We start from the raw sequence: 23797 nt of genomic DNA, 5'->3' as shown, positions 1-23797 counted from the left end.
GCAGCGCTGAAAAGCACTGCTCCGTACAGGAAGCCCAACAGAGTTGGAACACACTGGAGAGGAGGGGGGCGTGGCCGAGGACACGTGGGAGCTGCCATAGGCTGTAATATGAATTACAGCTATTGTGGGTGGCGCTCAGTGAGTTATAAAGTCGCCGGCAAATGACGGAGCCCAAATTATGATAAAAACAGAGCAATTTGGCCACCAGCAATAGCTGGAAGCCGAATTGCATCTTATCCCCACTGTACGGTGCCTTGGTGGGGGAATAGTAATTAACACTGCCAGGAAATTTGCCACAGCAGGGTGAACTGTTTTTTTTTTTTTTTAAATGGAGCGGTACACATGAGTATACACAGTGTAGGGTATATGGATAAGCAAATATTGGAAAGGGGTAGCTGAAAAGTTGAAGGGTACCTGTGACTTTACAAAATGCAAAAGCTAGAAATCCACCTTCGTATAGGAAAGCCCCTGCATATTGTAAAGTCACAGGTATCCTTCAACTTTTCATTTACCCCTTTTCTATATCTGCTCATCAGTATGTATCCATATACCCCACACTGTCCCCCTCCAGCTAGCCATTCCAGTGTTCTGACTGCAAAAAGACGTCAATGGGAGCGTGGCCGCATGCTACTGCCTAGATGCGAGTCGTCCAGTACATGTGCATTGCGTCCCAGCTCGTTCAGAGATGAAAGCAGATGGGCAGCACGGTGGCGTAGTGGTTAGCACTCTCGTCTTGCAACGCTGGGTCCCCGGTTCAAATCTCAGTCAGGTCAACATCTGCAAGGAGTTTGTATGCTCTCCCCGTGCCTGCGTGTGTTTCCTCCGGGCACTCCGGTTTCCTCCCACATCCCAAAAACATACAGATAAGTTAATTGGCTTCCCCCTAAATTGGCCCTAGACTACAATACATACACTACATGATATAGACATAAGACTCTGGTAGGGACTAGATTGTGAGCCCCTCTGAGGGACGGTTAGTGACACGACAATATACTCTGTACAGCGCTACTGAAGATGTTGGCGCTATATAATTATTAAATTTTAATAATAAAGCAAGACACAAACTTCCAGAGGGTCCAGCAGTGGTCTCGAGAAAGGCATGGAAAGCCTTTGCAGGATCCAGCGGCTACCCTCTACCAAGGGAAGTATCTGAATTACGTTTTTGTAAAAGTCACAGGTTTGCAGATGGATAGCACTGAATGGGTGGATAGCCTTGCAGCACTGGGTCCCCAGTTTGAAAAAAACATACTCCAGGGCATTATAATTGCACTGAGTTTGTATGTTCTCCCTGTGTATGCGTGGCTCTCCTCCAGATACTCTGGATTCCTCCCACATCCCAAAAACACGCCAATAAGTTAACTGGCGTCCAACTAAATTGACCACAATGGACATATGACCAGTAGAGTAGCTAAGAGTTCCAGTGCAAGTTTTACATGGTAAACTGCATATAACAACTGGCATATATAACAACTGATTGTGAGCTTCTCTGAGGTAGTTAGTACCAAGACTATATAAACTGTACAGCGCTGCGGAAGATGTTGGAGCTATATAAATACTAAGTAATACTATGGATAAACATACTGGTGTTGTTATAGGCAGGGGTAATTGGAGATATGTGTGTAGATAGCCTAAGAGATATGCACAAATATAGGAAGTGGGTAGTTGGAGGGGTATATGTGTGGAGTGTGGATACACTGTGCAAAGCAGAGATACAGTAAGGGGGTTATTGTTCATACAGTGTAGGGGGAGAGTGACACATGAAGCAGGTATGGATACACACAGTATGATGTATTTGGACAGCTGTAATGCAGCCAGTATCAGCCCCTCTGATTGGTGGCTATCATGAGTACCTCAGTCTCTGTTCTCTCCGCCATTCCCGATCCTTCCCCTCCCCCTTCAGCCCTATGGGGGATCTTCGCACCGGAGGCGGGGCTCCGTTGTGTAGGCGGGGCTCCGCTCTTCCTCTTGTAGACTTCGTAGCACAGCCTCTCAGCCTGCAGTCGCTCTGATGACGTCAGGGTGGTGCGCCGGAAGTCCTTGGTTTCTATAGTGAGGAAGGAAGAACAGATCTGCGATGCAGGTATAACTATGTATAAAGTTTATTTTATGTTGTCTAATGTCCTGTATTGTGTCTTCATCATTGTGTTAGCCGAGTATTTCTTCCTTCTGGGTCCTGAAAACACGCTGTACCTGCATTGTCATGTCAGAAAAGGCTACCAGTAGCTAAATCTGACAGTGCAGCGAGTCTGAAAAAGCTATCCTGTCAGAATGAACTACCATGACAGGAAAGTAATGCCTACCTTTCTGTCTCTTGCACAAAGTGTTCTGGAGACAACATGTGTGTATTGCCTGTGCCCTGCAGCTATGTACTTTTGTTCTCTGGAGTTCTCTCCCTTCTGAAGATGGTGGATTGCTCTAGACATTGCAGAACACAATCGCTCCAAAATCACTTTTCTGTACAGTGGAAATTGCTTTGCAAAACGCAAACTATTTTGCTAGTGTTTTGTGATTCCTAGTGTGAAGGAGGCTTGACGCTGCGAATCGCAACTCCGATTTGTGATCTTCACTGGAAGCTAGTAGATACGCAACAAGAACACTGCAAAGCCCTGGAGAAAAAGCCTCATTCAAAACTATCACAAAACACTTCAAGCCATCTCTTAAAGAGACACCGAAGTCTCCCCTTCTTTTCTTTTTTTTTCCTTATTTTCTTATGCAGACGTCTTCAGCATTAAATTCTACGCTGATTCGCCACATCCCCGCGGCAGAACGAGTTATTTATGGCTGTGCACAGTACCTCTGCCTCTGCTCCAGTCAATTTCCGCTGATCTCCGCCTCTCCCCGCTCCTCTCAGTGAAAGAAGACAGAGGGGCGGGGAGAGGCAGAGATTGACTGGAGAAGAGGCAGAGCTACTGCGCACGGCTCTGCCTCTTCCAGGAAGCAAAAATATGTTAGTCCTGGAACTTTGCTGGGAAATTTCTGGGCCATAATGAATTCGTTCTGCTGCGGGGTTCCGGCAAATCAGCTTAGAATTTAATGTTGAAGACGGCTAGATAAGATACTAAGGTACAAAAAGAGACTTCAGTGTCTCTTTAAAGATTAAAGATATTAAATGTAACCTAAAGCTTTGGGCTACTTTCACACTGTGGCATTGCTTTCCTTGCAAAAACAGGATATCAACGGAGGGGAAAGTCACATTGCAAGTCATGCGTGCCATGCAACGCATACACTGAAGCATACAGTACATACAAGTTAGGCTTCACTGCAACTGTTTATGCGCTACCACACTGCATGTATCACATTATGCTAATGTATCCAACATACCATTGCAGTGTAATTGCACGCATTAGCAATATTGTTGCTTTTGAATCACACGTTCACAAACCAGCTAGCTCTTTCTGGGCCAGTGGCTTAAAACTCAATCACATAAGGGGCCAAATCTAAAACATAGTCTTTGTCACAGGCCATATTGTTTATGAAGATTTAACATGTATTAAACAATCTCAAAGTGGCGTAACTAGAGCGACCATGGGGGCCTGCTTCTCCTCTCTTCCGCAGAGTACTGCAGTAGTGTAATTTAATATTTACCTGTTCCACTCCTGCTTTTAGTCTCCTATGATGTTTCTGGCAGCCATACGCTCTGTGCTGCACATATCTGGCTCCTGAGGTGTGTCACATGAACGGAAGTTGGAGATATGGAAGCACAGAGTGTGCGACTGCCAGGAAGAACAAAAGGGACACGATCCATCGCTGTTGCAGGTAAATATTACTCTGCTGCGCTACTCTGCTATGTGGGGGGGGGGTTTCCAGGAGGAGGCCCCATGCTAATTTCGCTGAGGAGGTCCAGGGGGTTGTTGCTGCACGCAACCTTAAACTTGCAATGTTTTAATCTCAAACACTGTTACCGTTATGCTCCTCTGGATGGGAAGGCAGTTTGCTGTCTTTTTTTTACTGCTCTCAATGATGCACGTTGGAAGCTGTCAAGGGCCACATAAAATGGCATCCACCTGTGGATGTTGTGTTTGACACGTTGCTTAAAGGAAAGTTGTAAACAGAGGAAAAGAAGGGTTTAACTTACCTGGGGCTTCTACCAGCCCTCTGCAGACGTCCTGGAACGATCCTCTGTTCCCCCGCCACCGCTCACAGCCTCTGCACCTGCGTGGCTCTGGCCGCGTGCGTCCTGTACAGGCTCAGTACAGGGTTTCATCATACTGCGACTACGCAGGATGGTCAACGGGGCATGAACGAGCACACGCGCGGCTAGGGCCATGCATGAGCAGTGGCCATCGACTGCGCAGGATGCTATTGCGAACAAGTATACAGATGGCCAGGGCTGCGCAGTGGCTTGCCAGCGAAAATGAAACTCCGCTGCGGTGTGGGAACGTAGGATCGTTGAGGAGCGGTGTGGGCACAGGACGGCTGCAGGGGGCTGGTAGGTAAGTGAAAGGAGTTTTTTACATTTGGTTTAGGTACCCTTAGGCTACTTACACACTAAGACGTTGCGTTAGGTGCTACGTTAAGGTCGCATAACGTGTACCTAACGCAATGTATGGTGGTGCGGGAGAGGACGGTAGAGTGAGCCGCGTCAAGGCGGCTCTATCCGCATAAGGTCTCCCAGAGTGGCGCTGATTGGCCGGCGGGACCGCGTGATGCGGAGCGAGACACTCCGCATCACGTGGTCCCGCCGGCCAATCAGCGGCCGCCAGTGCAGTGCATATTAAGTAGCCATGTGCGCGGCTACTGTAGCGGCATCTCTCCGTCCCCCACTGAGCATGTGCAAACAGTCTAACGCGGCTAAAGCCTCTAGAACGCACAGCATGCTGCACCTTCACTACAACGTGCAGCGTTACATGTAACGCAACGTGGGCAGTATGAACAGCCCACTTGTGTTACATTGCTGTGCGTTTTCTTTTTTCCCAGTACGTCAGCTCAGACAGCACCCCTAATGAGACTTGTCTCCCTCCAACACACGGACAGGAATCTGCAAAAGATTTAAATTTGCATAATAGGCGGCCCCAGTATATAAGGCATTAGTCATCAATTACCTTCAGTTCTAGTTTCCTGTCCGGACGTGAAGGAGTGAGAGGTCTCCAGGGAGCCATCTGGTCAGGCGGCTGGGGCTCTGTTGCGGAGGTTTTCCTGGGCAGTCCGCTTCAGGGGGAGCGGTGTGGAGCCTGGCAGCACTTAGGAGGCTTCTCCTAGGAAGGCGGCGTTTTTATGCGTGCAGGGGCACGCAATGGAAACTTCCGATGCGGAAATCCGGAAGTGGTCACGACGCTGGCGTCCCACGTGACCCGGAAGTGCAGCAGGCGGCAGGGGCCGCGGCGGTGAGCTGCTTCAGCTGGGGATTATGCAAATTCTTCAGGAGCAGGTATTTTAGCCTCTCAAATCCTGGTCTCAGATGTGTTGTAAGCTGGGATCATGGAGGACGCTGTAGGACCCTCTCCAGCATTATCTGTGGAGTCTGGCTCCGAAACCCCTCTGGCAAGTGGTTATATGCACACTGCTTAGCTAGTTTTTTCTATGATTATTTCATGGGGGTTCTTGGCTAATTTAGATTTGTTTGTTTGTGTTTTAGCCCAAAAGATCTGATAAATCGAGTGCGCACTCCAGTCAGGACAAGCGCACAGACACCAAGGTTGAGAAAAAATGTGCTATCTGCAACAATCGCATCTCTTCTACCTCCTCTAAGAAATTATGCCAATATTGCACTGATAAGATTGTAAAGAATGAGTCTCCTGCTGTGTTTAAAGACTTAATGGGCTGGATGAGAGCAGAAATGTCTACTGCTATTAAGGAGATAAAGGATTCGGCTATGAGCACTGCTTCTACCTCTAATATTTCTACTGTGCCTGTTGTGTTGCCTGTGGATCCTATTGCAAGCATTTCTGGAATAGTTGTTACGAATCCTCCTGCTGCTGCTATGTCTCCAGCTGGATCAGGTGCCGCCCTTCCTATTCCTCTGGGAACTAAGAGAAAGAGGTCGGGGGAAGATTTGGGTGAATCTGAACTATCAGAGGGAGAGATTTCTGCATTTGAGGAAATTTCTGAGGAGGAGGCAGTGATTAAGGGAAGCAGACCACATAGGTTTGCCTTCTCTCCTGAGCTTATGAAAGACTTTATTGCTGCCATGCATAAAACAATGGGTATAAAGACTGAGCAGAGATCCTTGACAGCCCTTGATCAGATGTATGAAAGTTTGACGGATCCCCAATCTCAATTTATCCCTGTTCATTCCTCTCTGAAGTCCGTGATTAAGAGAGAATGGGATAGTCCTGAGAGAAGAGCCTTTTGGCCTAGATCTATGTCTAGTCGCTATCCTTTTAATCCGGATGACCAGGCTTTTTGGGGACCTCCGCCTAAGCTAGATCCGTCATTATCAAGGGTTTCAAGGAAGACTGACTTGTTGTTTGAAGATTTTGGCAATCTTAGGGATCCCATTGACAAGAAGATGGACAATATCCTTCGTAGGGCCTGGGAATCATCGTCATTAACATTTAAGCCGGCAGTGGCTTCCACCGCAGTAGGGAGATCTTTGAAAACATGGCTCTTGGATGTACAATCCAAGATTGCCTCAGGTGTACCGAGAGAGGAGATACTTAACGACTTCCCAAATCTGTTTAATGCTACGGACTATCTCACTGATGCTGCTGATGACACTGTGAAATTAACTGCAAGAACAACTGCTTTAGTAAATTCCGCTAGAAGAGGGGTTTGGGTAAAGACTTGGGGGGGTGATAATTCCTCTAAATCAAGACTTTGTGGTATTCCCTGTGAAGGGGGTCTTTTGTTTGGGTCAAAACTTGATGAGACCTTAGATAGAACCGCTGACACTAAGAAAAACTTCCCCACTAAGAGAAGGTCCTTTCAATACAAACGGTCCTTTCGCGGGCCCCCAAAGTCAGAATCCAATGAGCGTCCCACCACCTCCAGAAAGAGGTGGGCTCCTTACAGAAACCAGAGAGGGAAGCCCAATCCCCCCTCAACTAGCAAGACTACAAAACAATGACATCAGGCTTCCAGTGGGAGGGAGGTTAGCCCACTTTTACGAAATATGGCATCAGTACTTCACAAACCCATGGCTTCTGCACATTGTCCTGGAAGGATACAAAATAGAGTTCGAAATGTTACCTCCCCAAAGATTCTTTGTCACTCCTCTGCCATTAGGACATACAAAACAACTAGCCCTTCAGGACGAAGTAAAATCCTTGCTTCTCAAAAGGGTAATTCGGGAGGTCCCCTCATGTCAAAGGGGTCGGGGGTTTTACTCTCCAGTATTTCTTGTTCCAAAGTCACAAGGAGGCTTTCGCTTCATTCTCAACTTAAAAGGTCTAAACAAGTCAGTAAAGTACAGGAAGTTCAGAATGAACAACATTATTTCTGTGATTCATCTTTTACAGAAGGACAGTTTCCTTGCATCTCTGGATCTGAAAGATGCGTACCTGCATATTCCCATTCATCTCTCCTCTCAGCAATTCCTCAGATTTGCAGTCCAGTTGGACGGAAAGGTAAGACATTTTCAATTTAATGCTCTTCCTTTCGGGCTATCCTCTGCGCCCTGGTTGTTTACTAAAGTCATGTCAGAGGTCTTAGCAGTTCTAAGACTGAAGTCTGTTAATGTTATTGCCTATTTGGATGACTTATTGCTTTGGGGTTCCTCTGAGAGGTTACTGTATGCCCATTTGGACTCATGTCTCTCATTCCTTCAGTCCCTGGGTTGGCTTGTCAACTGGGAGAAATCCTCTCTGACCCCTTGTCAATCTATGGAATATCTAGGGTTCAACATTGACACTGTTAATGAAAGAATTTTTCTGACTGATAAGAAGATTTCTTCTATACTAAATACTGTTCTTTCTTTTCAGAAATCAAGATCAGTCTCGCTGAGAAGGGCCATGGCCACATTGGGTCACTTAACAGCCTCATTCCCGGCAGTTCAGTGGGGCCAGCTCCACTCAAGGGAATTACAAGTGTGGATTCTAAAGAACTGGAACAGGAGATCAAGTTCCCTAGACAGGGCGGTGATGATTCCTCACAGTATCAAGGTATCCTTGATGTGGTGGCAAATCAAGAAGCATCTATCCGTGGGTCGTCTCTGGAATTATCCATCTCAGACGACGATAACGACGGATGCCAGTGCGTGGGGATGGGGGGCCCACATGGACTTTCGACCAGCTCAGGGTCAGTGGTCAGACCAGATGAAATCAAGCTCCTCCAACAGCAGGGAGCTCGAAGCAGTATGGCAGGCCTTACAGTTTTTCAGCAGCCAGATCCAGGGCCATCATGTTCTAATAAGATCAGACAACAGCAGTGTGGTGGCTTATGTGAACCGTCAAGGAGGAACAAGGAGTCACCTGCTGTGGTGCCAATCGGGTCGCATTCTCAGATGGGCGGAAGCAAATCTGGAATCGTTGAGGGCAGTCCACTTGAAAGGGACCTCAAATCACCTGGCAGACTTGTTGAGTCGGAAAGCTTTGGATCAGAACGAATGGTCAGTCAATCCTCAGATTCTTCTGGAAATTACATCTCATTGGGGATGTCCGGAGATAGACTTATTCGCAAGGAAGGAGAATGCCAGGTGTCGGAAGTTCTGTTCCCTCCACCCGAAAGACAATCCTTGGGCAGTGGACGCCTTCTCAGTGAATTGGGGCTTCCATTTGATGTATGCGTTTCCTCCAATACCGCTGTTATCCAGGGTTTTGAACAAGATTATACAGGACCAAGCACGAGTTATTCTGATTGCGCCATTCTGGCCAAAGAGACCCTGGTTCACGTTACTTCAAGCCTTGAGGGTATCAGAACCAATCAATCTTCCTCCTCATCCGGAGCTTCTGTCTCAGGGGCCATTCTTTCATCAAAATCCGGAGCTTCTGCATCTTACGGCTTGGAACCTGAATGGGGATTGTTAAAGGCAAGAGGTTTCTCAGATGAATTGGCTGGCACTTTAATCCAGAGTAGGAAGAAGGTGACTCGTCAGATCTATCAAAAAACCTGGAAGATCTTTAATGAGTGGTGTGTTGAGAGATCAATGGTCAACAATTCCCTGACTTCAGTCCTGGAATTTTTACAATCTGGGTTCCAGAAGGGGCTCAGTACCAGCACCCTAAAAGTCCAGACGTCTGCTCTGAGCGTTTTCCTGGAGAGAAGATTAGCCCAGGAGGAGTTGGTTATACGTTTCTTTGAGGCATTAAAGAGAATTAAGCCTGTGGTGAGAACAAGGATACCTCCTTGGGACTTGAATATTGTGTTGCAAGGTTTATGTAAACCTCCATTTGAACCTTTAGAACAAGCTTCTGATAAGTTTTTATCCTTAAAGACATCATTCCTCTTGGCAATCACAACCGCAAGAAGATTGGGAGAGTTGCAGGCCCTATCCATAAAAGAGCCGTATTGTGTGGTCTCAGAGGATAGGATCACCCTACGATTGGACATTGCTTTTTTGCCTAAAGTAGTATCTAAGTTTCACAGATCGCAAGAATTGTTCACTCCTTCCTTTTGTGATAATCCAGCGAATGACAAAGAAAGGACGCTTCATTGTTTAGATGTTCGAAGATGCTTGCTTCAATACCTGGAAAGGACTAAATCCTGGAGGAAGACCGAAGCAATGTTTGTAATCTTCTCAGGGAATGCCAGGGGAAGTAAAGCTTCTAAACCAACACTTGCAAGATGGATCAAACAAGCGATTACTGAAGCTTATCAAATACAGGGCAGGCAGCTGTCCTTCCCAGTAAAAGCACATTCCACGAGAGCTGTATCAACTTCATGGGCAGAGAGGGCAGGAGCCTCGATAGAGCAGATATGCAGGGCAGCAACCTGGTCCAGCCAGAACACGTTCGTGAAGCACTATAGGCTTAATGTTTTGGCTAATTCTGACCTATCCTTTGGCAGAAAAGTTCTGCAGGCTGTAGTCCCTCCCTGAATTTATATATCGTGTATATCGTCTCATTAGGGGTGCTGTCTGAGCTGACGTACTGGGAAAGACCAAATTACTTACGGTAACGTCTTTTCCAGTAGTCGCGAAGACAGCACCCCTACAACCCACCCTGGGTAAAAAAAAAAAAAAAAAAAAAAAAAAAAGATTAAAGATTATATGAGCATTATTACGGTGTCCGTGTCTTTTGTATAGAACTGAAGGTAATTGATGACTAATGCCTTATATACTGGGGCCGCCTATTATGCAAATTTAAATCTTTTGCTGATTCCTGTCCGTGTGTTGGAGGGAGACAAGTCTCATTAGGGGTGCTGTCTTCGCGACTACTGGAAAAGACGTTACCGTAAGTAATTTGGTCTTTTTTTTCTTCAAGCTTACAGGTTTCCTTTAAAGTGTTAGAGGCAGGGAATCAGAGCAGAAGTCAGGCAACTGGCATTGTTAGAGAATAGAGATAGCAGCCTCCATATTCCTCTCACTTCAGGTTCCTTTTAAAGAGACACTGAAGCGGAAAAAAAATATGATATAATGAATTGGTTGTGTACTATGAATAATTACTATAAGATTAGCAGCAAAGAAAATATTCTCATACTTTTCAGGTATATAGTGTTTTTTCTAACATTGCATCATTCTCTAATATGTGCAGATTACACAACACTCAGCATTCAAAATGAGTCTTTCAGAGCAGTCTGTGAAGTAATGAACTCTCCTCTAGCAGATAAAAAGAAAACAGTTCACTTACAGTTGAGATAATAAAAGTCAGATAACAGCCCTCTCCACGACTAACTTAGTCGTAGAGATTAATGGCTTTTTTGCATAGAGATAACTGGAGTTTCTTAGCTCTTCCTGTACTGGAAACAATTAGACTGATGTATCTGATGTATCTGATCTTAATGTTTTATTTCTTAGCTGTACTACACATACAAATCATAATATCATAATTTTTTTTTCGCTTCAGTGTCTCTTTAAGAGCTAACACTAGGTATCTCAAACTGCACCAAAATTATCTAAATGTTTTTCTGTGCTCTTGAAAGTCCTGGTTTCATTGGATGGGACTGAAAGTCAAATGGAACAGAAATGCAACATGCAGTACATTTCTGCATTGGTCAGAATCTGATTGGGCTATTGGAAACAATTTCTCACAATTTACGGTACATTTTAACAAAAGCATCCTTGCGACAAAAGCATCCGTGCGATGGGGAAACTGGCTCAAAGCAGACCTAGTGGAAACTGGCCCTAAGGGAATGTAAGCTTTACAGCAAGATCACATTTCCTTTATTTTTAGTGTGTGTTTAGCATTGTGCTGTCTTTTGATGCTTTAGGGCCTGGTTCCACTACACATAGATTGGATGCAGAAAAACTGACTCCAATGAAGGCCTATGGGCCTGTTTTCACAAAATGCATTTTTTCTGATGGAGATTTTACCATAGGCATCCATTGGAGTCAGATTTTCTGCATCCAATCTGCGTGTAGTGGAAATGGGCCCTAACAGTTTAAAACCCATTTAAAAATAAACACTTCTTGCAAATTCTGCCAAGGCTTTCTAAACATGTCTTGTCAAGAGTCCAGCTCTACAACATACACACATTGCTTTTGCAGCAAGTCACAATTTAAGAGAAATTACGGTAAGCATTTTGATAAAATCTTAGTCATTTCAGTTCGACATATTGTGAAGATCAACAGGAAGCATTTTTGATTACGCGAATGTGATTGCAGTTAAACAGCCCTAAAGCCTTATCACCACGGTACAATTGTCTGTCAGATCGGATCTATTAGATCATTTCCAACTGGTCCAATCGTATTGCGTCAGATTTGGCAATAGATTTTGGGTACTTATCAAAGCAAAATCTATCGCAAAATTGATCTGAAACAATTTGGACGTCTACACACGTTGCAACTAGCTGCAGAAAAAAAACGCTGTATTTTGTAAATAAAATGGGGCATAGGAAAAGGTTAACTTGGTATAAAAAGTGAGTTGCAACTTTTGGCAGGATACGCCTGATGGGTCAGGCTGACATTTACTAGTGTTCATTGTATCCACTCAGCTGGTGGTTGGTGCAGCGCACATTTCTGGCACTGAGCAGTGCAGAGTTCTATGTTTATAAAGAGCCAATAAACATAATAGAACTGCTTTCTGTGGACATTGTCTGTGTATCCGTTGCATAGCAATAGGGGGTGAAGAGGTTGCGACCGCAACGGAGCCCCCAGGCCAGAGGGGCCCCGTAGGGCCCTCCCTCAACTGTAGTATTAGCTCTTCATTGCTATTCTGCTAATAATGATCACTTCTATAAATGCTCTAAATGATTATAATGATTAACAAGCTGTTTCCCATCCCCTTCTTGCACCTTTGACACTGTGGTTGTCCTTGGCAGGTTTTTGTTATGTATAGCGTGCTTGGGGGGCCCATGTAAAACTCGCACCGGGGCCCATAGCTATGCCACTGCTGTGTATTTAAAGCAAGCCTGAACTACAATTTCCTTCACTAGATCACATCTCTGCCATGTCCTGCATACCTGAGGACCTCATGCGCTTGTGTACAGGTGTCTCTCTAGATGCCCACCAACTGCTTATTAGCAATCAGGCATGTAGGAAGACTATGCTCAACCGCTGTTCGATCTCGCTGCAGAGACCGGCCGTTTACTCCCACTTGTTAGGGCTAGTTCACACTACAAGAGCTTTTCTGAGCGCTTTGTGATATTAGAAGCTCTTGCTAATGTTATCCTATGTGTGTGTTCACACTGGAGCAATGTGATTTTTGTAAAAATCCTCCATAGCATTGCATTAGCAAGAGCTTTTTAAAGTATCTCTAGCGCTTAAAAAGCTCTAGTAGTGTGAATCAGCCCTTACACTTGCACCCACTCCCCATACAGCAGAACATGTTACAGAACAGGTAGCCGAACCATATTGAAAATAAACTGAGGAGATAAATCATTGTATCTATCAGGGCGGTGGAGTCGGAGTTACAAAGATCTGAAGTAATTTTGGCTACCTGGAGTTGGAGGTTTCATATACTGAGGAGTTGTGAGTTTGCAAACACTGAATGTCCAGAAGGACTTGACCCTGTAGGTACTTGTAAAACTTATAATTTTACTATTAGGTTTAAAAGGTTTATAACACCAGAAGTATTGCTATTTTCAATACCTTACTGAGTGGGGTACAGATATATATCTGTTCTCCGAGTGTGGGGGTCTTTGCTTATGGTGGCTGGATAGTGTACTGGTCAAGGGCTCTGCCTTTGACATGGGAGACCAGGGTTCGAATCCTGGCTAGGGTCAGTACCTATTCAGTAAGGAGTTCAAGGCAAGACTCCCTAACACTGCAGGGTGGCCTCTTGAGCGCGTCCCAGTGGCTGCAGCTCTTGAGCGCTTTGAGTCCGACAGGAGAAAAGCGCTATACAAATGTTCGTATTATTATTATCCCCCTTAAACCATCGCACATGTTGCCATGGTAAGGTGTAGCTATCCCACACAACTGAAGCTGCTCCCCACACAGTATATTCAGCGATGTTGGAGGGAGTGTGGATAGAAATGACCGGCAGGGTTTAGCCCAGTCTAATTCAACCACCTGTTATATAGGCCCCCCACAAACACACTGACTAGATGACTGGTGGGTATAGATCTCCTAAAGTGCTAAGTGCTGTACAAACTTTAACATGAGCATGTTTCACCAAAAGGCTTCATCAGAAAGAGTGCTGTACATATTTACATAACCTACACCATTATATACATATATTACAAAGTCCCCCCCATCATCACACAAAGCCCCAGTCAGAGCTGAGTTGCCCCGTTAGGCAAAGCCATATAAATAGAGGTGTAGAGGGTAGGGGAGGTAGTGGGGTGGGTGTGACCACAATGTGTCACATGTTACCCTCGCATGAAATCATGCATGTTGCGGGGTAGTTTACATTGATCATGTCTTACTTCAGAGGTCCTCCTAAGGCTCCGCTCCAGCATGTGAAAACACCAAGGTCGCCATATTGCTCTCACCTTAATTGATGGGCTGGGCTGGGGTCAGACTCCACTTTGGGGAGGGATCCATCCTCGGCTCATTTCGCCGATTGGTGCAGTCCCCTGGTTCTAAGAGCGGCTGGGTCTGCCGTGTCATACAAGGCTCTGGAGCGCAGCTGCGCTCCAGACCTCCCTCTGATGGTGCTGAGTAACAAGGCTCCAGAGCCTTGTATGACAGGATGCGGGCGGACGTGCTGGCGGAAGTTATGTCACCACCTGCCCGCCACCCGCACTTCCGCCCACATGGCAGACCCAGCCACTGGTTTAAGGGGGATAAGCAAAGACCCCCACACTCGGAGAACAGATATATATCTGTACCCCACTCAGTAAGGTATTGAAAATAGCAATACTTCTGGTGTTATAAACCTTTTAAACCTAATAGTAAAATTATAAGTTTTACAAGTACCTACAGGGTCAAGTCCTTCTGGACATTCAGTGTTTGTAATTATTTCCCTGGTACATCATCTATTCGGTAATGTATGTTGTACGAGTTGTGAGTTTGGTTGATTTTTGTACTAACTTCACAGCCCTGGTATCTATGATCCGAAATAGGATTTTCATGAAATCCCATTGTCTTATTAATTGAAAGGGATAATGGTAAAACGGGGATAATGTTGAGAGGGGGGGGGGGGCTTTGTATTTCATGTATAGGAGAGAAAAACAGGAAGGATTTTTTTTTTTTTTTTTTTTTTTTTTTTAAATCCTGACCATCCACTTTTTGAAGTGTTTACCTTTTAACATAATGTTGCTTTTGTCTTTCATTTTCTCAGCGAGAGGAGAAGCAGCTGGAGAGCAGCCTGGACACTCTTATCGGCCAGGTGTCTGATATAAAGAACTCATTAGCTGCATTTATCTATAAGCTGGAGAACGAGTATGAGCGCCTGACCTGGTGAGGATCACTTTGCCATAATAGGAGAGGAAAGCTGTTTGAGAGATGTGTGATTTAATGTGGCCACAGATCAAATCAATCAAAAAATAACTTTCTTGTCATGACCAGAATCTATACAGGCATTGCCAAAGCAAGGGGAAATGGAGGACATGGAAGGGGGTGGGAGAGGTCTATTATAGTGATCTGTGAATGCCCTGCTTCCAATGCCTTGCACATGAGCCAGTTTTTGCTTCAGATTAAGGGCTGGTACACACAGGTGACTGCTGGGCATCCCGCGGCGTCTCAGTCAAATGCTTTTCTGCAAGTGTGCAGAAGAGCATTTGACTGCTTTCTGCGGTGATCTGCATATGTACATTACACACACCCTCCCCTCAGAGGGACACAAAGATGCGGTGGTAGGCAACTCTGGAAGCTGCATCGGGAATTTGTATTGGAGCACGGCAGTAGCGCAAACAGTAAAAGTAAGGAACCAGCTCTGCCATTCACCTGAATGGAAAGCCTTTAAAGTGAACCAGAGACGAAACACCCTCATGTATTTTACCATATATGTCAGTGGGAACATTAGAGAAAACACCTACCCAGCTCTCTGTTTCATTCTTCACTGCACAGCTTGCTTGTTATCAGCCCCGATAAAATCCCCGACTGAGCATTCAGTCTGGATTTGCTATAATGATTCCTGAGCAGAGCCACAAAGGGGCAGGCTTGGGCTTGAAAAGACAGACTTAGCTATATTCATTCCTGAGCAAAGCCAGACTGAATGCTCAGTCAGGGATTTTATCAGGGCGGATAACAAGCAGGCTGAGCAGTGAAGGATGAAGCAGAGAGCAGGGTAAGTGTTTTCTCTAATTTTCCCCCTGATATATATGGTAAAATACATGAGGGTGCTTCGTCTTTGGTTGACTTTAATTGACTAGCGGCTGATGGAGAAGACCCTCAATGGCTCGTTTGAACTAGCCCTAACAATTCAGTAAAAAATGATCAGACTGTCTGTGGATCAGAAGTGTGGTTTTTTTTTTTTTTTTTTTTTTTTCTGCTGGCCAATCAGACGACCAAAAACTATGGTAGCTGCTGTTTTATCAGGCTCGCTAACGATCCAAACTTTTCTGTCAAATTATACCACTTGTATGTAATATAAGGGACTGCCTAAAATACCCCTTCGACATATTCACCCAGTTTACCCTGTTATACATAGATTTCTTAAGATTAGACAACAAAGACATAGATTTACTTAACACTAAGAATTTTAGGCTTATTGCCTTATTGAACCTTGACTACAAAGTTCTCACCGGAATCAAACATATCAATAAAGTCTTACCAGCCCCTAGTCCAGGGGTCTCAAACTCAATTTACCTGGGGGCCGCAGGAGGCAAAGTCAGGATGAGGCTGGGCCGCATAAGCAATTTCACAATCGCGGCGCATCGCCGCCTCTGCCCGCCCCTCTCACTCTTCCTTCACAGAGAGGGGCAGGGAGAGGTGGCGATCCATGCGGTGATTGACGTCAGGAGGGGCAGAGCTGAAGCTGAAAGCTCTGCCCCTTCCAGGAAATGCCAGCAGATTGCCCCCCGGGCGATTTGAGGGCTCTGCAGCCCTCGTTTAGCGGCGGGGATGCGGCGGATTACTTGGGAGCACTGAAGCGAACTGTAAGGAAGCTTTTGCCAGCGAGGGCCACAAAACATTGTATCGAGGGCCGCAAATGGCCCGTGGGCCGCGAGTTTGAGACCCCTGCCCTAGTCATTTCGTTAGGCAGGCCTCTGATAATATACGGAGGACCATTGACATCATACGACATGCTACGATGTCAGGCTCACAGGTAATGTCCCTGGTCTTAGAAATTGAAAAGGCATTGGACACTATCTCATGGGAGTACATGATGGCGGTTTTACAGAATGCAGAACTAAGAGGAGCATTCACCCATATTATCCGGCAGCTATACTCAGCCCCTCGAGCTTACCTCCCCTTCTCCCTCAGCTTATCACTGTCAAAAGAGGCACTAGGCAAGGATGCCCTCTGCCCCCTGAGATATTCACATTGGCAATGGAACCGCTTTCAAAGGCTATCCGCAATAATACAAATATCTCGAGGCTATACAATTGGTGCGCAGCACAGTGGCATAGTGGATAGTGATCTCGCCTTGCAGCGCTGGTTCCCTGGTTCGTGTCCCAGCCAGGTCAACATCTGCAGTGAGTTTGTATGTTCTCCACGTGTCTGCGTGGGTTTCCTACCGCATCTCAAAAACATACAGATAAGTTAATTGGCTTCCCCCTAAATTGGCCCTAGACTACAATACATATATACTACACAATACATACCTAGACATAGGACTATGGTAGGGATTAGATTGTGAGTTCCTCTGAGGGACAATTGGTGACAAAACTATATATACTCTGTACAGCACTGCGGAAGATGTCAGCGTTATATAAATACTAAATCACAATAATAATAATTGGTGACACGGAGTATGAACTCAGTTTGTTTGCAGATGACGTCCTCTTAACACTCCAATCGATAGAATCACACACCTACTGTGAATGGTTGCTGGTGCTGGAACCTCGTAGCAGAGTAATCCATACAACCGAAGGAGGGATCCGCACACCATCTTATTCAGGAACGAAGAAAACTTTTAATGTTCCAACACACGTAAGACATCTGACCGAACTCGCCCATGTACAAGTCTGCCTAGGCAGATCGTCGGCTGGGACAGTAAGATGTCTTATGCTGGGCATACACGGGTCGCCGGATCGACCCCCGCCGTGTCCCCGCTCGTGCGCGCGGATCAGTTCCCGCGCATCCCCGTCGGCGCTCCTTATCAGCCGCGGGGAATCTATCCGGCAGGTCATCGGACCTGTCGGATATTATCAATCGAGCCATCAGCGGCTCACTTGATAAGGAGAGTTTCTCCCGTGTATGCTCAGCTTTACATGTGTGAGTCGGAACAAAAAAAAGTTTGCATTGCTCCCGAATAAGACTGCGGATCCGTCCTTCAATTCTATGTGCTCTTAAAGTGGATCCGAGATAAACTTTTACTCATTGCATAATTGTGTTCCTTTCATATAGTTTATAGGGCATTCCTCAAGCCAAATACTTTTTGTTTTGTTTTAGTACTCTACCTCGTAATTCCCTATAAAGTAAACAAGCCTCACCCACCGCTTTTCACAGTGCCTTGGCACTGTAGCAAGGGCTTATGGGAGCTCAGTCTGGGCAGGAAGAGGAGGAGGTTACTAGCCATTGATTTCAGAGGCAGAGGGGAGGAAGGAGAGGAGACTAAATTTACACACAGGCAAGCTGATAGCATCTCCAGCCCTCAGCCTGTGACAATGTGACAAACAGAACATGGCTGCCCTCATTGTATCACAGGAATACATAATCATAAACTTTTGAAGCTGTTTGCAGCTAGATACAGTGGCTTGCAAAAGTATTCGGCCCCTTGAAGTTTTCCACATTTTGTCATTACTGCCACAAACATGAATCAATTTTATTGGAATTTCACATGAAAGACCAATACAATGTGGTGTTACACGTGAGAAGTGGAACGAAAATCATACATGATTCCAAACATTTTTTACAAATAAATAACTGCAAAGTGGGGTGTGCATAATTATTCGCCCCCTTTGGTCTGAGTGCAGTCAGTTGCCCATAGACATTGCCTGATGAGTGGTAATGAGTATGACTAAATAGAGTGCACCTGTGTGTAATCTAATGTCAGTACAAATACAGCTGCTCTGTGACGGCCTCAGAGGTTGTCTAAGAGAATGTTGGGAGCAACAACACCATGAAGTCCAAAGAACACACCAGACAGGTCAGGGATAAAGTTATTGAGAAACTTAAAGCAGCCTTAGGCTACAAAAATATTTCCAAATCGTTGAACATCCCACAGAGCACTGTTCAAGCGATCATTTAGAAATGGAAGGAGTATGGCACAACTGTAAACCTACCTAGACAAGGCCGTCCACCTAAACTCACAGGCCGAACATGGAGAGCGCTGATCAGAAATGCAGTCAAGAGGCCCATGGTGACTCTGGGCGAGCTGCAGAGATCTACACCTCAGGTGGGTGAATCTGTCCATAGGACAACTATTAGTTGTGCACTGCACAAAGTTGGCTCTTATGGAAGGGTGGCAAGAAGAAAGCCATTGTTAACAGGAAAGCATAAGAAGTGCTGTTTGCAATTTGCCACAAAATGCAATATTTACAAAAAAGGTATGCACACCCTTAATTATACAAAAAGCGTGGAATTCAACATGCAAATTTTACAATGGGTGCTGAGTCTGTAAACCGGGCACATAAATGGCCCTAAAATGCCAAAATATATATAGAAATGACTCGCACACCAGCCAAGATATAGATGCAAATAGTCTGTATTCAAAATGTCAATAAATAGCAACACAGTTCAACATGTCAACACTGATTACATACAATGGCCTGCTTAGCAGACATCACAGATAGTGAGCATAACACTGAACACATGGAGTCAAGTTGTGATACATATAAATGCATAATGCTAGCAACAAGCATAGTAATGAGCTATACAAGTCAAATCAAGCAGAGTGTACAAAACGACTCCATAGTGAAAAGAGTATACCCTGACAGCGCGCTGTTTCGTAACTTTCGGCAGAGAGTATACACAATGAGCTCCTTCTGGCTGCTGCAACAAAGCAATATGGCACATTAGTTTATATACCCGAACGAACGCCGAGCGTCGGGGGCGTTCGTTCAGGTTCAGGTATTTATTTAAACTAATGTGCCATATTGCTTTGTTGCAGCAGCCAGAAGGAGCTCATTGTGTATACTGTCTGCCGAAGGTTACGAAACAGCGCGCTGTCAGGGTATACTCTTTTTTTCACTATGGAGTCGTTGTTTTGTACACTCTGCTTGATTTGACTTATATAGCTCATTACTATGCTTGTTGCTAGCATTATGCATTTATATGTATCACAACTTGCCTCCATGTGACTGTTCAGTGTTATGCTCACTATCTGTGATGTCTGCTAAGCAGGCCATTGTATGTAATCCATGTTGACATGTTGAACTGTGTTGCTATTTATTGACATTTTGAATACAGACTTTTTGCATCTATATCTTGGCTGGTGTGCGAGTCATTTCTGTATATATTTTTGCAATTTGCCACAAGCCACGTGGAGGACACAGTAAACATGTGGAAAAAGGTGCTCTGGTCAGATGAGACCAAAATGGAACTTTTTGGCCAAAATGCAAAACGCTATGTGTGGCAGAAAACTAACACTGCACATCACTCTGAACACACCATCCCCACTGTCAAATATGGTGGTGGCAGCATCCTGCTCTGGGGGTGCATCTCTTCAGCAGGGACAGGGAAGCTGGTCAGAGTTGATGGGAAGATGGATGGAGCCAAATACAGGGCAAACTTGGAAGAAAACCTCTTGGAGACTGCAAAAGACTTGAGATTGGGGCGGAGGTTCACCTTCCAGCAGGACAATGACCCTAAACATAAAGCCAGGGCAACAATGGAATGGTTTAAAACAAAACATATCTATGTGTTAGAATGGCCCAGTCAAAGTCCAGATCTAAATCCAATCGAGAATCTGTGGCAAGATCTGAAAACTGCTGTTCACAAACGCTGTCCATCTAATCTGACTGAGCTGGAGCTGTTTTGCAAAGAAGAATGGGCAAGGATTTCAGTCTCTAGATGTGCAAAGCTGGTAGAGACATACCCTAAAAGACTGGCAGCTGTAATTGCAGCAAAAGGTGATTCTACAAAATATTGACTCAGGGGGCTGAATAATTATGCACACCCCACTTTGCAGTTATTTATTTGTAAAAAAAAAATGTTTGGAATGATGTATGATTTGTGTTCCACTTCTCACGTGTACACCATTTTGTATTGGTCTTTCATGTAGAATTCCAATAAAATTGATTCATGTTTGTGTCAGTAATGTGACAAAATGTGGAAAACTTCAAGGGGGCTGAATACTTTTGCAAGCCACTGTATACTGTGTAAACTATCTAAACTTTAGATAAGATACATAGACAAGTTAGTTGTTATAGTTAGTTTTTCATCTCGGATCTGCTTTAACACTGACCCATCCTGTAATCATGATCCCAAACTTGTAAAGAGAGCTGAAGTGCTTTGAGCTAATCTCTGGACTGAAATTAAATGTTCTTTAATTACCGGAAGGCCATGGGAGATTACATATGTAGATTTAATTTTAGGTATCAACCACATTATCTTAAATACCTTTGAGTTAAAATAGCTTGTGATCCCTTTCAGGTATTTGGAACTACACCCCGCTCCTTCGCTCATTCCATAATTTAATCCAATCATGGATGAATTATAATATTTCTTGGGCAGGATGAATGACTGCAATCAAAATGACCTTATTACCCAAAATAATGTATTACTTCCGTACCCGCCCTATTCCGGTAACCAGGAAAGTACTAGAGCCATTTCAAAAACAAATATTTTCATTCATTTGGGCCTGACAAAGAAAACCCCTAAAATTAAACACTCCATTCTTCTACATAAAAAGGATGGAGGTATGTCGGTTCCAAACCTATATAAATATTATCTACTTCACAATTGTCCTTTCTTCCAATACTCTATTCAGGCGAGCATGTCCCACTCTGGATCTACAAATGAAATGTTCTTATTGCTCTACTGAGCTGAAAATGTATCCTTGGGCGCAACAGTGTGACCATTAAAGTATCAGAAACCAATCTCTCTGCACCTATCACTCCCTATTTGGAAAAGAGTGTGATTTTAAGTATGGCCACCCTGTCTCTTGGAGCTATAGGGATCCTGATTTTCGAGATGGATGGAATGTTCTGGCTTTTACAGATGGTCCTTGACCAACGTTACAACTCTTGAGATTTTTTTTTTTTTTTTTTTTTTTAACAATGGTAAGACCTGCTCTAAGCAGAGTGCTATAGACAGATTTCTTGTATGTTTGAGTATTTCAGGGACCATCAGTTAGGGCTGAACAATTTTTTTTTTTTTTTTTTTTTTTGGTTTTTAACCCAAAAATCGTTATCTGGGGCAAGACAATCTTCAGATCATCAAAGCGACAGTTTTCACCGCCGCTGGTACCTGCTCTCTCCTGGCTCCCTACTCCAGTAAGTTCCGATTGGCCTCACCGCATTGCTGTGCGGTGAGCCACTGTGAAGTGCCGTGATGTCGCTTCCTGTTACAGTCCCTGCAGTTACTGTGCGAACACTGGTTCCCTCTTCACTACAGCTCACCGCATGGCAATGCAGTGACGCTGATCGGAACTTACAGGAGAAGGGGTCCAGGAGCAGAGCAAGTACGAGTTGTGGCGAGGCGAAAACTACAGGGGGATCTGTCTATATACACTAAAGGGGGGAAATCTGGCTATGTACACTAAAGTCAGACCCTCTTTGCAAGGGGGCACTATCTTTTTTCTTTATTACGCATTCAATGCAGGCCCTAGCAATTTTAAATTTCCATTTTAAACTGAGTGGGAAAAGGATTGTAGAGTTGTACTGGACACTGAACAGTGGCAGGAATGCTTCGACACATTCTCTAAAGGTAATCTCCAGGTAACCAATATGGAGGTGTCACTACGTTTATTACACAAATACTATATGGTACCTGAGTGATTACATCACATATATACAGATAAGCCCAGGATTTGTTTCCAGGGATGTCAGCCAACTGGTTTGTGGACCTGTCCTGTAATTTGTGGCATAAAATTATCAAATTAATTAATACAATTTTCTAATGTAACGTCCGCTTGGACCCTACTATTTCTTTTGGGCCTCTAGCCAGATAAATTGCCCCATGCAAAGCATAAATTCATACAATTTATAGTAAATGCCACTAAGACATACATAGCCTTTCAGTGGCTACCGAAACCTCTATCATACACGGTGGTCAAACTCCTACCACCATGCAAAACCTGATGAACAGAAACCACCACTTTGAAAAGGTCTGTCTCCTCTGGGCACAAAATGTTTCCTCTATAGCAAAGTGTTTATTCTTATACTTTGGGCTGTATGACCACATCTGTCTATCTATGGCAGATATCCAAGGTTTGTTTAATTACGTTGAAAATCCTTTTGGAGATGGCAATGTTCTTTGTATTGTTGGTTTTGTTTAACTGAAGCTTATCTACTGTAATGTAAAATTGAACATATTGCACATCATATGTAAATTTCGGCATATAAGACACACTTTTTTTTTTTTTTTTCTCCACCAAAAAATGTGTCTAGTATGCCAAATACAGGTCCCTGAGTTATGAACGCTCGCTGATACGAATCGCCGATCCGCCGCAATGTCGGGGACTCCCTGTATTGTTCCACATTTGACCTCCTCTGTCTCCCCGTGTATAACCTCAGAAGCTGCAGCACGGCTCACCTTATCCACGGGTCCAGTGGCAATCACAGACTTCTACTTCATTGTTTCCCTAGTGACTGCTTCTTCTGATGACACGATCAGCAGAAGTGGGCACTAGAGAAACAGTAAAGGCGAGGAGAGGTCTGTGATCACCACTGGAGCTGTGGATTTGGTGAGCCATGATGTGGCTCACCAAATCCACATGTAATGCATGGGGGACTGAGGAGGAGGAGTACAGAGTAGGGACAGAAAGGGAAATAGTGCGGACAGAAAGGAACACATGGGTGGCACAGGAGGACACTATAATTGGGGGAGAACATCTACAAGATGCTCCTGGACAATGGGCACACCAGATTTAGTATGTCTTTTTTTTTTTCCATGGTTTTTGATATCTAAACTTAAGTGCGTCTTATATTTTTGGAGCGTTTTTATATGCCAAGAAATATGGTAACTATTTTTACTGCTTTTGAGCTGCATTACTGTATGTTTTTACATTGGCTTCTCAAGAAAATAGTTTTGAAACCAATAAGACATACAGTATTTGAATACTATGCCACCCCTACCCCAGTCCCCCAATAGCCTTTTAATGGAAAGAAAAAATAATTAGTATTTAACTACTGATAAACACAAGTGCAGCAACACATATATTGTGAG

General features: G+C 44.5%; 3 protein-coding genes across 11 annotated transcripts in view; 2 read left to right on the top strand and 1 right to left on the bottom strand.

The window, feature by feature from the left end:
* The window catches only part of SZT2 (SZT2 subunit of KICSTOR complex), a 414375-nt gene that overhangs the window by 256407 nt on the left and 134171 nt on the right, over positions 1 to 23797 (bottom strand). For 7 of the 8 annotated variants that reach the window (XM_068239443.1, XM_068239448.1, XM_068239449.1 and 4 more), the window contains exon 3: positions 1851 to 2044. In XM_068239443.1, coding sequence (XP_068095544.1) covers positions 1851 to 1874 — 24 coding nt within the window. In that variant the 5' untranslated portion in view covers positions 1875 to 2044. Of the gene's footprint in view, positions 1 to 1850; positions 2075 to 23797 lie in introns of those variants that run through there. The other variant, XM_068239444.1, reaches the window with a different exon arrangement.
* The window catches only part of LOC137520899 (mediator of RNA polymerase II transcription subunit 8-B-like), a 230312-nt gene continuing 208489 nt past the window's right edge, over positions 1975 to 23797 (top strand). Inside the window, exons 1-2 of one of the 2 annotated variants that reach the window (XM_068239454.1) lie at positions 1975 to 2080; positions 14700 to 14818. In XM_068239454.1, the coding sequence (XP_068095555.1) occupies positions 2075 to 2080; positions 14700 to 14818 (125 nt within the window). In that variant the 5' untranslated portion in view covers positions 1975 to 2074. The remainder of the gene's footprint in view (positions 2081 to 14699; positions 14819 to 23797) is intronic. The other variant, XM_068239451.1, reaches the window with a different exon arrangement.
* LOC137522448 (uncharacterized) lies at positions 6768 to 9969 on the top strand. The gene is made up of 2 exons (XM_068242515.1): positions 6768 to 7505; positions 7860 to 9969. Exons 1-2 carry the CDS (start codon positions 7052 to 7054, stop codon positions 9911 to 9913), a joined length of 2508 nt encoding a protein of 835 aa, XP_068098616.1. The 5' UTR covers positions 6768 to 7051; the 3' UTR covers positions 9914 to 9969.

Source organism: Hyperolius riggenbachi, chromosome 6 (genome assembly GCF_040937935.1).
Source record: "Hyperolius riggenbachi isolate aHypRig1 chromosome 6, aHypRig1.pri, whole genome shotgun sequence".
NCBI classification, from domain to species: Eukaryota; Metazoa; Chordata; class Amphibia; order Anura; family Hyperoliidae; genus Hyperolius; species Hyperolius riggenbachi.
Note: the sequence above shows the minus strand (reverse complement) of the source record. Positions and strands in the feature narration are given on the sequence as shown.

Coding starts and splice junctions, on each gene's coding strand:
- LOC137522448 (XM_068242515.1), top strand. CDS start 7,052: ATGGCATCAGTACTTCACAAACCCATGGCTTCTGCACATTGTCCTGGA. Junction 7,506..7,859: donor CAGTCCAGTTGGACGGAAAG/GTAAGACATTTT, acceptor CTTTCTTTTCAG/AAATCAAGATCAGTCTCGCT.